The sequence below is a fragment of the Aphidius gifuensis genome, linkage group LG5 (assembly GCF_014905175.1).
Source record: "Aphidius gifuensis isolate YNYX2018 linkage group LG5, ASM1490517v1, whole genome shotgun sequence".
NCBI lineage: Eukaryota > Metazoa > Arthropoda > Insecta > Hymenoptera > Braconidae > Aphidius > Aphidius gifuensis.
In genome coordinates this window covers 20,164,243-20,179,388 of record NC_057792.1, presented here as the reverse complement: position 1 = coordinate 20,179,388, position 15,146 = coordinate 20,164,243, and the positions used below count along the sequence as shown (strand labels likewise).

General features: G+C 25.2%; 6 protein-coding genes across 7 annotated transcripts; 2 read left to right on the top strand and 4 right to left on the bottom strand.

Moving 5' to 3' along the window:
* Positions 1-119: 119 nt before the first annotated feature.
* On the bottom strand, positions 120-4,777 carry LOC122858396 (protein SDA1 homolog). Its single transcript, XM_044161274.1, has 6 exons — positions 4,681-4,777; positions 4,392-4,489; positions 4,215-4,319; positions 2,476-2,574; positions 465-2,147; positions 120-382 (listed from the first exon to the last, which is right to left on the bottom strand). Exons 2-6 carry the CDS (start codon positions 4,476-4,478, stop codon positions 182-184), a joined length of 2,175 nt encoding a protein of 724 aa, XP_044017209.1. The 5' UTR covers positions 4,479-4,489; positions 4,681-4,777; the 3' UTR covers positions 120-181.
* Positions 2,688-4,319, bottom strand: LOC122858398 (origin recognition complex subunit 5). Its single transcript, XM_044161275.1, has 2 exons — positions 4,215-4,319; positions 2,688-4,124 (listed from the first exon to the last, which is right to left on the bottom strand). The coding sequence occupies exon 2, from the start codon at positions 4,026-4,028 to the stop codon at positions 2,703-2,705; it is 1,326 nt and encodes a 441-aa protein (XP_044017210.1). The 5' UTR covers positions 4,029-4,124; positions 4,215-4,319; the 3' UTR covers positions 2,688-2,702.
* Positions 4,775-6,272, top strand: LOC122858400. The gene is made up of 3 exons (XM_044161277.1): positions 4,775-4,983; positions 5,073-5,566; positions 5,628-6,272. The coding sequence occupies exons 1-3, from the start codon at positions 4,872-4,874 to the stop codon at positions 5,916-5,918; spliced, it is 897 nt and encodes a 298-aa protein (XP_044017212.1). The 5' UTR covers positions 4,775-4,871; the 3' UTR covers positions 5,919-6,272.
* Positions 6,257-7,918, bottom strand: LOC122858399 (transcription factor A, mitochondrial-like). Its single transcript, XM_044161276.1, has 4 exons — positions 7,786-7,918; positions 7,166-7,535; positions 6,977-7,078; positions 6,257-6,911 (listed from the first exon to the last, which is right to left on the bottom strand). Exons 1-4 carry the CDS (start codon positions 7,857-7,859, stop codon positions 6,339-6,341), a joined length of 1,119 nt encoding a protein of 372 aa, XP_044017211.1. The 5' UTR covers positions 7,860-7,918; the 3' UTR covers positions 6,257-6,338.
* A 144-nt stretch (positions 7,919-8,062) lies between these two features.
* Positions 8,063-10,645, top strand: LOC122858395 (ras-like protein 1). The gene is made up of 5 exons (XM_044161273.1): positions 8,063-8,438; positions 8,685-8,931; positions 8,995-9,138; positions 9,258-9,464; positions 9,532-10,645. Exons 2-5 carry the CDS (start codon positions 8,803-8,805, stop codon positions 9,640-9,642), a joined length of 591 nt encoding a protein of 196 aa, XP_044017208.1. The 5' UTR covers positions 8,063-8,438; positions 8,685-8,802; the 3' UTR covers positions 9,643-10,645.
* A 269-nt stretch (positions 10,646-10,914) lies between these two features.
* Positions 10,915-14,662, bottom strand: LOC122858394 (ras GTPase-activating protein 1-like). 2 transcript variants are annotated; one of them, XM_044161271.1, is made up of 6 exons: positions 14,516-14,662; positions 14,368-14,386; positions 13,930-14,123; positions 11,464-13,852; positions 11,248-11,391; positions 10,915-11,167 (listed from the first exon to the last, which is right to left on the bottom strand). In XM_044161271.1, the coding sequence occupies exons 1-6, from the start codon at positions 14,548-14,550 to the stop codon at positions 11,090-11,092; spliced, it is 2,859 nt and encodes a 952-aa protein (XP_044017206.1). In that variant the 5' UTR covers positions 14,551-14,662; the 3' UTR covers positions 10,915-11,089. The 2 variants fall into 2 exon arrangements, with proteins under 2 accessions (XP_044017206.1, XP_044017207.1); XM_044161272.1 differs by having other exon boundaries at positions 14,368-14,629.
* Positions 14,663-15,146: the final 484 nt, after the last annotated feature.

Sequence of the window (15,146 nt, the reverse complement as noted above, 5' to 3'; positions counted from 1 at the left end):
AAATATTTGAGGAAAATTTAGTTGATTTTCTTGGATAGGAAAATAAATAGAAAAACATTCTTTTGATATTTTCAAATGAAATTCTCATCAAATTAAAATGAATTATAAAAAAATTAAAATAATTTTAGTAATAAACATTTTATTAATTTTTTTTCAACAAACAATAATTGAAAATCTAAAATTATTTCATTTTCTTTTGCTTAATAAGATGATTACGTAATGAAATTTGTTTATCTTTAAAAGATCTTTTGACTTTTGAACGATTTTTATGTTTAATCATTTGGAAAGCTTTGGTCTTTTTCTTTTCTCTATTTGTTTTACTGCAAAATGGATTTTGACGACCATCTTTGTATCCAAACTTTTCTCTATCATCACGTCCATCCTGTAATTAAATAATAATTATAAATAAAAATAAATGACAAATTAATTAATTGTAAATTGATAATTATTTTGTGTTGAATTACCTTGACACTTTCCATACGTGATTGTTTGTCATGTTTCTTTTTTTTGTATATATTTTCAATATCTCCAAGTTTAACCAATTCACCACGTGTTTCTTCTGGCAATGGTCTTTTAACTCCTCTCTTTGCATTTGTCATTTGACGTTTAACTAGCTCTGAATCAATTCTTTTAAAATCTTCATCAGTTAATATTTTTTCAATAGACACTTGAGCTGCTTTAGCTTTTGTTTCAGCAGTTAACTCTTCTTTTTTTTCAACTTTTTTACTTGCTAATTTCATTGCTTTTTCTTTTTTCCTGTCTAATTTTGTTCGCTTTTCTTTTTTCAATCTTTTCAATGGTTTACCAGCTGATCTTACTTTTTTTTTTTTATCATCATCTTCATCCTCTTCATCATTATCTTCTTTATCTTCTTTATCATCATCATTATTATCATTATCATCATCATGATCAACATCAATCCATTGATCATCATCATCACTAGCATCACTATCAATTTCAAAATCATCATCATCACTATTTAATTCTTTCAATAAAACATCAGCACCAGGAATAAAATCTTTAGCTTTACTTTGACCATATTTTAATGGTTCAATAGCAATTGTTGCTTCAGTTGGTCTACCACGATCTTTTTTATGCAACAAATCTGGCATTGTATTTCTAAATAATCCAATGAGTGATCTTGCAGCCATCATGACACTTCGATCTTTGTAATTTTTATACTGTGCCAAATCACGAAGAAGATCTTCATTCATAACTAATGGACATCTTGAACATATTTCACGTACAGCATTTAAACCAATTGCCATAACATCTGCTGAATTTCTTTCACTTACAAAATTATTAACAAGTGTTTTTAATACTGGCTCAAGATGTTCTGGTGGTACTAGCTCATGTGATGCTTGTGCAATAAATTGTAATAATTTTGTAACTTCACGTTGATGTGGCTGAAGAAATCTTTGTATATATGGATAAAAATTAAATAAAAATAAATCATGTAAACCAATTAGTCTTGATATAACATCAAGTGTCATTAATTTAATTTCAAATCTACTATTTATTTGTTTATGACGTTTAAATAATTTTTCAGCAAAACCTTGTGGATCATATATCAAATGTAATGCTGAAAAATTAAATACTGGTGCATTTGATTTTTTTTTTTTTGATTTAACAAATAATTGTTTAACTTTTTTCAATTGTTTATCACGTTTTTTAGATTTTTTATTAACTTTATTAGCCATCATGACTTCTTTGTAATTTGGCTCATCCTCAGAATCACTGTCATCACTATTATTTTCATCTTCAGGATCAGAACCAAGGAAAAATTTTAAACAAGTTACAACAACTTTAATTGTTCGTGAAAAACAACCAGTTGCAATGACATTAACTGTTTTAGCATCATTCCATATATTTTTTTTATACAATTCAATCATTATGTCAGCTGACATTTTAGCAGCTCTTTCATTTGAATCTTTAAACATGGTAAACATGAAATTTTGTAACGTTGTATTTACTTTTGCATTTTTATGCTTTGAATTTATATTTTTAATATCTGTTATGATATGATTTTGAAGAAATTTACGTAGTGCTTTGTCACGACATCTCAATAGCTCGAAAAATAAACTCAAAAGAGCTGTTGGTTGTAATAAATCTTTATTACGTAGTAGAATCAAAGTTTTGCAAAATGTCTGTAAATAAATTTTAGTGTTCATTAGCAAAAAAAAAAATATATTTCTTGTTTGATTAATTTTTTTTCAATCAAGAGACTTCAAACAAATGGTCCATTGAAAAATTTCGATAGTAAAAAATTGTGACTTTATAAATGAGAAAAAAAATTCGAAAAATTCTCTGGGAATCATCAGGCATTTACCAACATTTTAAAAGACTTTCTAGCTTTTATAAAAATTTATAAAAACTCATAATCATTTCGACAACTAAATGACATAATTTTATTTCGATTGAAAAATCAATTTAAATATTATTTCGAATTATTTAAAAACAATAATAAATTCTTACCATTCGCATGTTATTATCCAAAATAGTATTATGTGCCTTGAGAATCTCCACAATCTCCTGAGGATATCCTTTGAGATCATCAGCATAGCAATGAGCTACCTAAATATAAAAATAAAAAAAAGGTAAAATAAAAATAATTCATAAACAATATTTAAAAATTGTTACACACGATTTATTATTAAAAATAAATATAAAAATAGAAAAAAGCGTAATTATAAACTAATAAATTAATGATGATTAAAATCATATAAATAATTCTTAATATTAAATCCAACTGTTTTAGCAACAACTGTTACAAAATCAAGATTAATACAACATTTAAATTTTGGCTCATCCAATGTTGCATCACCAACAACAGCCAACAAACCCAGCTGACACATTGTTGGAATTTGTGCAAGTAAATTAGCATTAACATCAATTTTTTCATCAATAATTGTACAAAAAATAGCAAGCATTCTATCAATTGCAAAATTTTTTGGACCACATTGTGTATTAAATGTAATTTTTTTACAATTAACATTATTATTACGTTTTGTTTTCTTTTTTTTACTACTTATTTTTAAAAATAAACGTTTATCCTCTTTAACTGGATTATACGATGCTAAATATGCTGCAATTAACATGTATTTTGCATAATATGGTAATTCAAAACTTAATGCTAATTTAGTTGTTGATTCAATTTCACTAATTAACTTTGTACTTTCATGAAAATCATTACTTGATACACGTAAATAAATTACTTCAAGATTTGTCTTTAATACATTTGAAATATTACGCCATAATAATGTTATATTATTTTCATTACAAGTACCATTTTTAATTGGTTCAATGTATTTTAAAAAATTTATATTTGCCATATAACGTAGCTCATTAATATCTCTACAGAATCTATAAAATACTGATAGAAATAAATTAAGATAATTCATATAAAAACCATCATTATAATCATTATTTTTTAATTTTAATAATATTTTTGACATTTCATCTTTAGTATATTGTGAAAAATGTATTCTTAATGGCTCAATTGCGCCAATTTTAACTCTATATTTTTCCCAAATAACATCACTTATCATGATAATACAAATATTTAAATTTGTCAACTCTTGCAATCTCATAAATCCATTTAATACATTCAAATCAATGTCTCTTAAACGCTCACATTTATCAAGAACAATAATTATATTTTCATTATTATTATCACTGTTAAATATTGTCTTTAAATTGTTAATAAAATCCATGAAATTATCACATTTTGCATTGTATTTAAATGAATTTGTTGAGTCTAATTTGTATGATGATAATTCCATTAAAATATAATCGTAAATATGACGTACATTTGAATGTTCAATGCAATTTATTATTGAATGTTTATAATCAAGATATTTGATCATTGTTTCAATGACCAATGATTTACCAGTTGCAATGTGACCGTGTACAAAAATATTTGCTGGTAATGGCTCATCTTTATGACCGATTAAAGAGTATAAATTATTTATAACATTATCACGACAAGAAATGTTATCAAGTAATTTGTTTAATATATTTTTCGACATATTGAAATCTTTTTGTTAATTATAAATATTGATGAAATTCGATTTAATGTTAATATAATTGTTTACAAGTTCCAAATTATTTTTATTTATTTATACCTGTAAAAAAATTTATTGTTGTTTTTTTTTTTGTCTCAAGGGAATTTTGTGATAGTAATTATGTTGTTTATGAGATATTTATAGACTGACCTGGGCAAGAAACATAAGTGATTCATCAAGACTTTTGTTGAATTCTCCTGGTGTCAAACGAAATACTTCCAAGGTTGATTGAAAATGACTGTATTGTTGAAGAAACTAAAACATAAATGATATTATTTAAAATAACAATAAAATGTTTGTTGAATTTTTTTATTTATTTATACGTACTTCTTCTCTGTAAGACTCTGGATCACGTTTTATTAAATTTTGCAATTGAGGAAGATTGTCTGGTAGCTGATTATTATGTCTGCCCATTTTATATCAATCTGAAAATATACATCAAATTATTAATCTACATTTAACAAAAATAAATTAAAACAAAAAAACATTTTGTGTTTTATAAATATAAAAGCTTGGAGAAAAAAATGCTAGAGCTTTTTTAGGTTGTGTATATAACCCAAATTGACCATGTGTTTAGACAACATATATTTTTGTTAATTAAATTTGTCTTACGTACCATTCAGTTGTTGTGTTGATTGTAATTTATAAAAATAATATTGGCGTCAATTTGACACCACAAAAAATTAATAATTTTATAAACATGATTATTATATCGCCATTCTTCTGTCAATTTCTTCATCAAGTATCTAAAAAATTGAATTTTATCAACATCTAGCTATTTGTTGTATTATATTTTAATTAAATATAATGGCTGATGCAGCAGCAGCAAGAAGAGAAGCAAGAAGACGCCGAATATTGGATAATTCTGAATCAAGATTACAAAAAATAACTGGTTCAACATCACCAATTATAAATTCAAGTAAATATTTACATTTTATACATAAAAACAACAACAAACAAACACATACTCTTTATGAATTAAATTATTAAAATACATAAATTTTTCAGATGAAGAAATAAAAACAGGATTATCAGAACCAATCTTGCCAAAATCTTTAAATGGTCTTAATGTTAATGAGAATTCAAGTTCAGATACTTTATGGGCACCAACACCAGACATTGAACATCAAGAATTTGAACGTAAATTTCAACAATTACAAAGCCAATTATGTGGAGAAAATAATCTATATGATTTATCAGCTCGATTGAGACAATTAACTGCTGATGCTGGTCATCAAAATAATTTATCTGATTTATCAACTCGTTTAAGACAATTAAATGCTAATTCTGATTCTGATGATCAAGTTAGTAATTTAATAGATCGTATCAATGAAGCTGGATTATTATTATCAGAAAATAAAAAAAATTCAACTAAAACAACAACTGATAATTCGAAATTATCTGTTTTTCTAAAATTCATTTCTGGAATTTGGATTTATGTTGTTCTTGCTGCTATTGTCAACATAATGATGATATTTAAAATGGAAAATATATTTGGAACGGTAATATAAATCATTATAAATTATTATAAATTATTTTTTTAATTATTAATAATTATTTCAGAGTATTTTTGTACCATTTATCATTGTTTTTACAATTCGTATTTGGCTATTTATAAAAGCTGAACCAACACAAATGGACAATATGATGATGGCTGCACTTGTTATCTTTAGAATTCGTCCAAAATTAATGACATCAATTAAAACGTTTATTAAATTATCAACAGTTATATTTAAAGAACTATTTTTTTACATATTTAGTTTTGTATTTATTTACACTTTTATCTCACATTATTGGCTGAATATTGTTGATTTAAATGAACCAAAAATTATTGACAATTCGAAAGAATTGTAAACTTAATTATAATTATTACCTGATATCATTCTGTGTATATATAAAAAAAATTAATTAATTATTAATAATACTTGTAATTAATTTGTAATTGATTCAACGAAATTATTAGTTGGTGTGATTTTTTTTTTAGAGCTGAAAAATGATTCTACAGATATTAAAATAAATGTTTTAAAAATTATTTCTTGTTGTTGAATGTAATTGGTAATTAATTACTAAATTATTGGTCGTTTAGAAAATTTATCAACCAATTAGTTTGTAAATAAAAATGAAAAAAAGAAATAATTATTAACTTGAGGTTTTAATGTTGTTTCAAAATAATAAAATGAAAAAAACAATAATTAATTTTTTGTTTAAGTTACATGTTGGTTAAATTTATTGAAAAATATTATAGATATGATATCAATAGGAAGAAAATAATAATCAATCTGATGAACCATCACAGCCAGATGATGAATCACCCCAGCTAGATGAACCACCATAGCTAGATGAATCACCATAACTAGATGATGAACCACCGAAAATAGATGATGCACCACCAAAAAAAGATGATGCTTTTCCAGAACTAGATGTTGTATCACCAACGCTAGATGTTGTTTCACCAACACTAGATGTTTTTTCATCAACACTGGATGTTGTTTCACCAACACTAGATGTTTTTTCATCAACACTGGATGTTTTATCAGCAACTCTAAGTGTTGGATTATCAACGATAGGTGTTGGTTGAGCATTAAGAATAAGCATTGCTTCACCAACACTAATACCACTACTATGTGCTGTTGTTGATTCATTTTTTGATCTTTTTTTTTTGTCACGAATATTAATTAATGATTGTTTTCTGACAACGCTTATGTTACCATCATGTATCATCTTGGTTTCCCATTCAATTGTTTCAGTTTTGTATTGTTCCATCAATTTAGCAGATTCATTTTCGAATTTTATTTTAACATCTGGTGGTGCTGATGCCCATTCTTTAGCAATAACTCCCAACCAGTCCTGTAATAATTAATAAATTAATTATTGTCATATTATTATTATAAATAAAATTTATAAATACTTACTGAAACTTTTGTTCCACTCTTTTCTCGTTCTGATTTTTTTGAAAGCATGTACAAGATAAATGCTGTTGGTGGACGTTTTGGTTTTCCAAGTGCAATCATTTCCTAAATAACAAAAATAATTGACATTCAAATTTTAAATTTATCAAGATGTAAATAAATTATTTAACATTAATTATTAAATAAACTTACATTTTTTTTAGCTTTATTTTCAGTTGTTTTTTTTATTTTTGCTTTTTCACCAGTAATTGACAAAGCTTGTTCTGGTGTTAATTTTTTTTCGTATTCAATGACTTCTTGAGAGTAAGCTTGTGCACTTTCTACATATTTTTTCTTGTATTCTTCTTTAGTTTCTGGTGATGAAGTTTTCCAAAGTTCAGCTAATTTTTTAGTAACACCAGTAGCTGGTAAACCTGGATATTGTTCAACAACTGATTTTCTTTGAGCACCGCAAAATTGAAGATATGCAGACAATGGTCTTTTGGGTCTTGATGGAATGCCCAATTTCTTTTCAATGTTTCGGATTTTACCAGTTGCATATCCACACACTTGTCCATTGATTCTGTAAATAAAATTTATCATTTTTAAAATAAATCAAGTTGTTATAACAGTTTAAAAAATTTATGTCAACAATCAACAATAATAATAACAAGTAATACAATTGTTTATTTAAAAAAAAAGAAAAATAAAATTTTCATTTCAAGGTTATGTTGATCAGTTTATATTTTATTAACAAAAAAAGTTGATAATTTTCAATTGTTTTATTTTATATGATTATTTTAATTGATTATTAATTGACTTGTTGTAATTACCTGTGTGAAAAATTATTCAATTGAGTTGAATTTATTGATGAAAAAACGTTACGAAGATTATTGTAAGCCGCCATTTCTTTGTGTTTAACAACTTTTCAATGCTTTTTCAGTTTTCAATTAAAAAAAAAAAAGAGCCGGTATCATACAAACCAATACAAACATACCAAGAAGACCAAAAAGTACAGACAAGGTCTTCTTGCTTTCAAAGGTACGTTTTTCACAGTGGAAACATCCCTTAAAAAAAAATTTAAATCACGTACACCATTGAATATCATTGATCATCTCTTACCAATATATAATTAAATTATTATTCAATAATAATTAATGATAAAAGTTATAGATGTACCTGCAACATACACAAAAATGCATTTATCAATAATATATTTTAGTTTGTTTTAAAAGAGAAGAATAAAAAAATTCATATCAATTTATTTTTTATCAGTTTTTTATTGATAAGTATAAATATATATACAACAACTCTTTTTTTTTTTTTGATTGAATTCCGTGTTGCTCATTGTCAACTCTGACATCCAGATGATTTAGCATCAAATGACTCAGTGCTTATCATAACAATAAATGACCAACAAAAAAATAAAAACAATCAAAATTTAATAATATATTTGAGATGTTGTCTTGAGTATCATCAAGACCATGTAAGTTTTATTTATCATTTTTACAACTTTACAAGAGTAACGCCCACACCACAGCTGTGACATAAAAAGCAATAAAATTATGGTTACTTGATAAGTCCGACATTTTGCTCCAAAAAATTTACTAATTTACTCCAAATAAATATATTTTTATTATTTATAATTTATTATTATTTTTTTTAATAATAATAATTACATTTTTTTATTTTAAATTTTTGTTTTCATTGTGTTGTTATTTGTTTTGTTTAGAAAAATTGAAACACTGTGATTATCGTTGGAAGAACAAACAAAGAAAATTAAAATAAACAATTAATAATTAATAATAATTAGAAAATTTAATAAACAATAAAAAGAATAATATAGAACCATGACAGAATATAAATTAGTTGTTGTTGGAGCTGGAGGTGTTGGTAAATCAGCATTGACAATCCAACTTATACAAAATCATTTTGTTGATGAATATGATCCAACAATTGAAGATTCATACAGAAAACAGGTAATATTATTGTGAAATAAATCATTAAAGTATGTTAATTAATTTTAATTTATATTTATGTAGGTTGTTATAGATGGAGAGACATGTTTGTTGGATATTTTAGATACAGCTGGTCAAGAAGAGTACAGTGCAATGAGAGATCAGTACATGAGAACTGGTGAAGGATTTTTATTAGTTTTTGCAGTTAATTCAGCTAAAAGTTTTGAAGTAATTATAATTTAATTATCAATTTAAAAAAAAACCGTAGCTATTGGTACATAAAAGAAGTGGTATTTGGTATTTGAAAATGTAAGTTTAATAATTTTTGTTGTTGTTAATATCAACAGGATATAGGAACTTATAGAGAACAAATAAAAAGAGTTAAAGATGCAGAAGAAGTGCCAATGGTACTAGTTGGTAATAAATGTGATTTACAACAATCATGGGCTGTGAATATGACACAAGCAAGAGAAGTTGCACGTCAATATGGTGTTCCATTTGTTGAAACATCAGCTAAAACAAGAATGGGTGTTGATGATGCATTCTACACTTTGGTAAATTAATTATAAATAATTTTTAATTGATTATTTAATTAAATATAATATTATTTTTGATAATTAGGTGAGAGAAATACGAAAAAGAAAAGACAAAGATAATCGTGGAAAAAAAAATTGGGGACGTAAACGTGATGGTACATCAAGCAACAGAAGAATACGATGCTGTCTTCTTTAATTAATACAGTTTAATTATTTTTAACGTAATAAACTAAAATTAAATAATTAAATATGCAAGCTTTAGATTTTAAAATGCCTTAGAACATGTTTATAAATATGCACATTTCGTAGCTTGTTTCGATTCGATATTTTCAATGACTAGCACAATTTTTTACTACAAAAAAAAAAAAAACAATCAATGAACAAATTCTTATATCATTAATGTTTATGATATGAAATTTATACTCTTTAGATTTTTATTCTTCGCAAAAAAAACCATCACACAAGTGTTGTCAAATTATTATTAAATATTTTTAACTCAATCGCGCAAATTGTATTCAAAGAAATTTTGATTTTTTTTTTTATGTACCACGAGTCTTTTATATTGCCCAGTAACTTATCAATTTTTTTTTTCTTTTTAAACTGTTTTAATCTGTAAATTTAATCACAATAATTATTTTTTAAATAATATATTTCTTTTTTTATTTTTCTTTATCATCCAAATTCATCGAATAAAAATAATTGTAATATAAAAAATACATAAAATTTTTTAACAACAATTTTTGTAAATATAAAATAGATGAGAGAAAAAAAAAAAAAAAACATCACAATAATAAGCACTCTTCTAAGCCTGAGTTGTCTTTTTTTGTGATTAAATTTTTTACGTGATAACAAGAATTAATGCCTAAAAAATTGCCACATGATTTTATTAAATTTTGTTTTTTTTTTTTCAACAAAAATTGTATATTTCTTAGCTTAAAAATATTTTTAAATTCTTAATTCAATAATTAAATAAACTACCTTTCATATTCAAAAAAAAAAATAAATAAATATTAAAATGACTATTTTTAATTATCGTTAGTCAAAGTTTATCTTTGAAAATGCCATTTAATGGCAATCACTGTAAATTCTGAAAAAAAATAACAAGAATTAATTAGCCATAAGGTAATTTGAATAAATAAAAAGAAAAAGTTTATATAAATCAATTTGTTTTTATTAAAAAATGAATAAAAAAAAAAAAGGATTTACCTAGTGCCTTGGTATAATATTTGACTTGTACATCATCAAATTACATTGATTTATTTTTGATTATTAAAGCACCTCGGTAAAATATAAAATCGTAAATCTAATTTTGTATAATGACTCATTATACATATTGCTATATCACTGTCATGTTATTGATGCTAAATATATATTTATTATTGTATATAATATATAGAATTTTAATATGTATAAACTATTTTCTAATCACATACGAAATAATTGGCTATATGGCACGTCAGTCTGTTACGTTTAATAACTTAATTCGTATTGATTTTTTTTTTTAATTACTACTGCGCGTTACATAATTATTTTAATTATTAAAAATAATTTATTAATTATATCCAAATAATTATTATCATTTATCATGCATTTTCGGGTCTTTTTCGTTTTTCTTTTGGATATATAGTTTATCTTTGAAATTACTACCGTACCATTTCCATGTATTTCTGTTTATGTTTAGTCAGCATTTCGGTGACAGTAACTAGTTGTTTTATTGTTGCCTTAAAAAAGAAACAAAAATATAATTATTAATTATTTAATTTATACAGTTGATTGAAGGATTAATTGGTTGATTATTTACCTGAGTTTTTGAGAGTACTTGAAGCTCAGGTAAATGTGAAACACAAATATGATGAAGTGTTGCTAGATCTCTTGCTGTATCTGTTACACAATTACTCATGTTACGTTGATCATCACTTTCATATTCTGGTTTATCAGTTATATTCTAAAACAATAAACAATTAATAAATTTATTTTCTCCCTTTTAGCTATGTCAAATGATTAAATAATTTATTACCGATATTTGATCAAGAAAAACAACCATTCTTTCTTTATTTTTTAATATAAATGGATTAACAACTTCCATGTATGGTTCTTTCCTTCCAAATTCAACAAGATTTGCTAAATTTTGTAGACACTTGGCAATCATAACGAGTGATCTAGCAGCAGCTGATGGTGGTGGCTCAGAAATTAAATTAAATGATCTTGGATTAAGTATTGCTGGACATAGCAAACGTAAAAATATAAAACCACTAACAACACGAGTTCTAACAAGACGTTCATGTGGCCACTTGGTAACAACAGCTCTTTGTAAACATCCACAAATATATCTCAATGTTTTTGGACATGAATCAGGACTTGTAAATATACTTAATGTAACTTCATCAAGTACTTGTAATAAAAATTCAGCATTATTACATGCATCATCTGGTGAATCCATTTTAGTTGGATTAAGTTCACAACTTTGTTTACTATCAATTAATTTAACAATTGTATCACGTAATGCAACTTTTAAAAATGATGTACATACTGATTTCATATAAAGATCCATTAATGTTGTTGTTAAACTTGCTGCACGAAATAATGTTGGTGTTTCATCTTCCGTATCAACTTCAGCTTGATTTAATAAACGTAATAAATCAGCTTCTTTATTTTCACATTTAAATATACGTAATAGACTATTAGCAAGTGGTACACGATCAAGATGACAAACATCAGATAATGCACGTACAACATGTAATTCAGGATCAAGCAATAATTGTTGTAATGGACTATATTCTTCTGGTGGCATTGCTAAATCATGTCGATAACGTATACGTAAACGTAATGCACCCCATTCACCAATTGGTGTTACACCAACTAGTGGATACCATTCATCAATTTCTTCACCATTTGGTAAATTTGTTAATTCAACAATCACCTCAGCAACTTCAGTATCTTTACTTCTTTTACCATGATTATATAGTGTCAATGAAAAACTCATAACATCTGATGGTATATCTTCAAGTATAAATTCTTCATCCCATAATGGTTGTGTACCAGTTTTAATTTTAGTACGTGCAACTTTAACATTATTTAATGCAACTATTATAAATGGATTTGGTACTAGCTTATATGGTAATCTATGTGCATCTAATATATGTAAATGCAATGATCGCAATTCACGTAAACGTGATACTTTTGGTGTTCTTGTTAGTTGTGATACACATAATGGTTTTATTGAATTAATCCATTCTTGTGATATTTCAAAATTTGTTGATGATAAATATGTTATTGTTGATAAACATGGTAATGCACGTTCAACAATTTGAAAACAATGTGGTCTATCAAATACACTTTCATGTACTTGATATAAATATGCACAACTTAAATCAATGAGACCTTTTGGTTTTGTTCTTTTTGGATTATCATAAAGATAAAGATGTGTATCTGATGCATCAACAGTAAGAACAAAATATAATAATTTCCATTTTTTATTTTTTTCTGATTTTCTTTCTAAATAACCTTGCATTTTAATACCTTTTGTTTTTTTAACACCAGATTGTTCACGACATTCACGTAATGTTGCATATATTTTTTCAGCATGTTTTATTTCTTTATTAACACGTACACTACCATCTGGATGTGTAACCATAGCTTGTACCAATGTATGTCCCTCGACAATTTGTTCTTTACGATAACGATTAATAACAGCATCAAGACATTCAAATGTTCTACCACCCATTAAATAACGTACACCTTTTTTTTCAATTCTAAATCTTTGTATTTGATTATTGATATGAAAAAATAATGAATAATCACCAGGACTATTATCTGATGGTCTTACTAAAAAACTACCAGGACCAGCTTTAACAAGCATATCAACAGCTTCACTTTTAGTCACATTTGGATGAAACCATGAGAATACAGTATTTGGATCAATTGATTCATCCAAATCATCAACTAAATCACGAAATATTAAACCTTGTTCACCAGTTCTATGTGCTGTAACCCATAGCCAACCATCACCCATGTCATTGTGAACAAAAAATATATCACCTTTTTGAAAACTCAACTCATCAGTGTCTGGCATTTTTGTGTATGGTAAAATAGCAACAATTCTTTTTTTATCATTAACTGGTTCTGGTGGTGGTATTGGATTAATAAGACGTTCACGTTTTAATAAATCAGAACAATGTGTATAATAAGCAACTAAATCAGTTAAACTATTAAATTGACGTCCACCAATGTAGTAATCACCACAAACAGCTGTTATACGAAAATGATTTATTCCTGTTCGGCCAAGATATGATAATACATAACTTCCTGGTTTTCTATCACTTTCACGTACTAAATAACTTGACATTTTATTTGTATCCCATAGTCTGTCTTCAGATGTAAATCTATCAAGACGTCCATGATACCATCTAGTTGTTTAAACAATATATAATTTAAATAATGATCATCAATTTTATTATAGAGAAAATTAAATAAGAGTATTTACTGATTTTCTGGTGGAGCTGTGAGTAATGTATTATTTCTACTATCTGGCTCTTCCATGTCTTGTAAATCATCTGGTATATTTTCAAGAAATGGATCAAATTCATTTTCAACATTAAACGATTCATTTGGACCTCCATCTTCACTACCAGTACTTGGTGATCCACCTTTACTTGGATGATCAATTTGAAAACCAGTCTAAATTTAAAAAAAAAGAGACAAGTCAATTTGTTGTTTATTTATTTTTCTTGTTGATGTTGTTTTTTTTCCGGTGACTAATATCTTTTTTTTCTTTATCATCAGTCATCAGTTAGATTTATTTTTTTAACATGCAATGAGTAATTTTATTTTTTAAACAGTAAGAGGTTTGATAAAAAATTTTTGTAGATTAAATTTAATTTGAAATAATAAATAGCTGTTTAATTAGGAAATTAAATATTACCTTTGAGCTATTTGATACACTAGGACCACCGCGTACAAATTCAGCCATTTTATTACAAATTTATAATAATATAAAACTTTTATAAATTTTTTTCATATAAATAATAAATAAAATGTAAATATTTTTTTAACAAAAATACATTTTATACTTGTTTTTTATACAAATATTTATTTTTGTAAACATTACAAATTATGTATGTCAAATTTAATAACAAATATATTTTTCGAAATCCAAAATGTATTGACGTTTTCTCTCCGTTTTCTCCGTGGGGTCCATCTTGCAACTGGACCTCTCTTAAGGTAAATTTACATTGCATTTATTTATCAATTTTTAAATAATTATCATTATTAGAAAAGCTTGAAATTATTTATTTATTAAACAAATTTTAATAAATAATTTAAAAGTATATAAATTTATTAATCTAATTTAATATTTAAAATTAGATTATTTTTGTAGAGTTTAAAACGATTGATTTGAAAAACGCCGCTTCAAATTTAATTATTAAATAATAAAATAAAATAATTATCTGTATTGAAAATATCTAAAAATTATTATAATAATGCATTTGTTTTTAAATTAAAATTTCGATTTGTTTATATTTATTAAAACAATATACTTTTTATTGTATTTCGAAATAACTGTTTTTACTTGTTTTCATTTCGATTTCTATTGTTGTTTACTTTGATTTCTATTGTTTAGATGACCCACCAAATTTATTATCAAATTTCTTCTATTTACTATATGTTATTATTATTAAAAATAACATATTTATTTATATT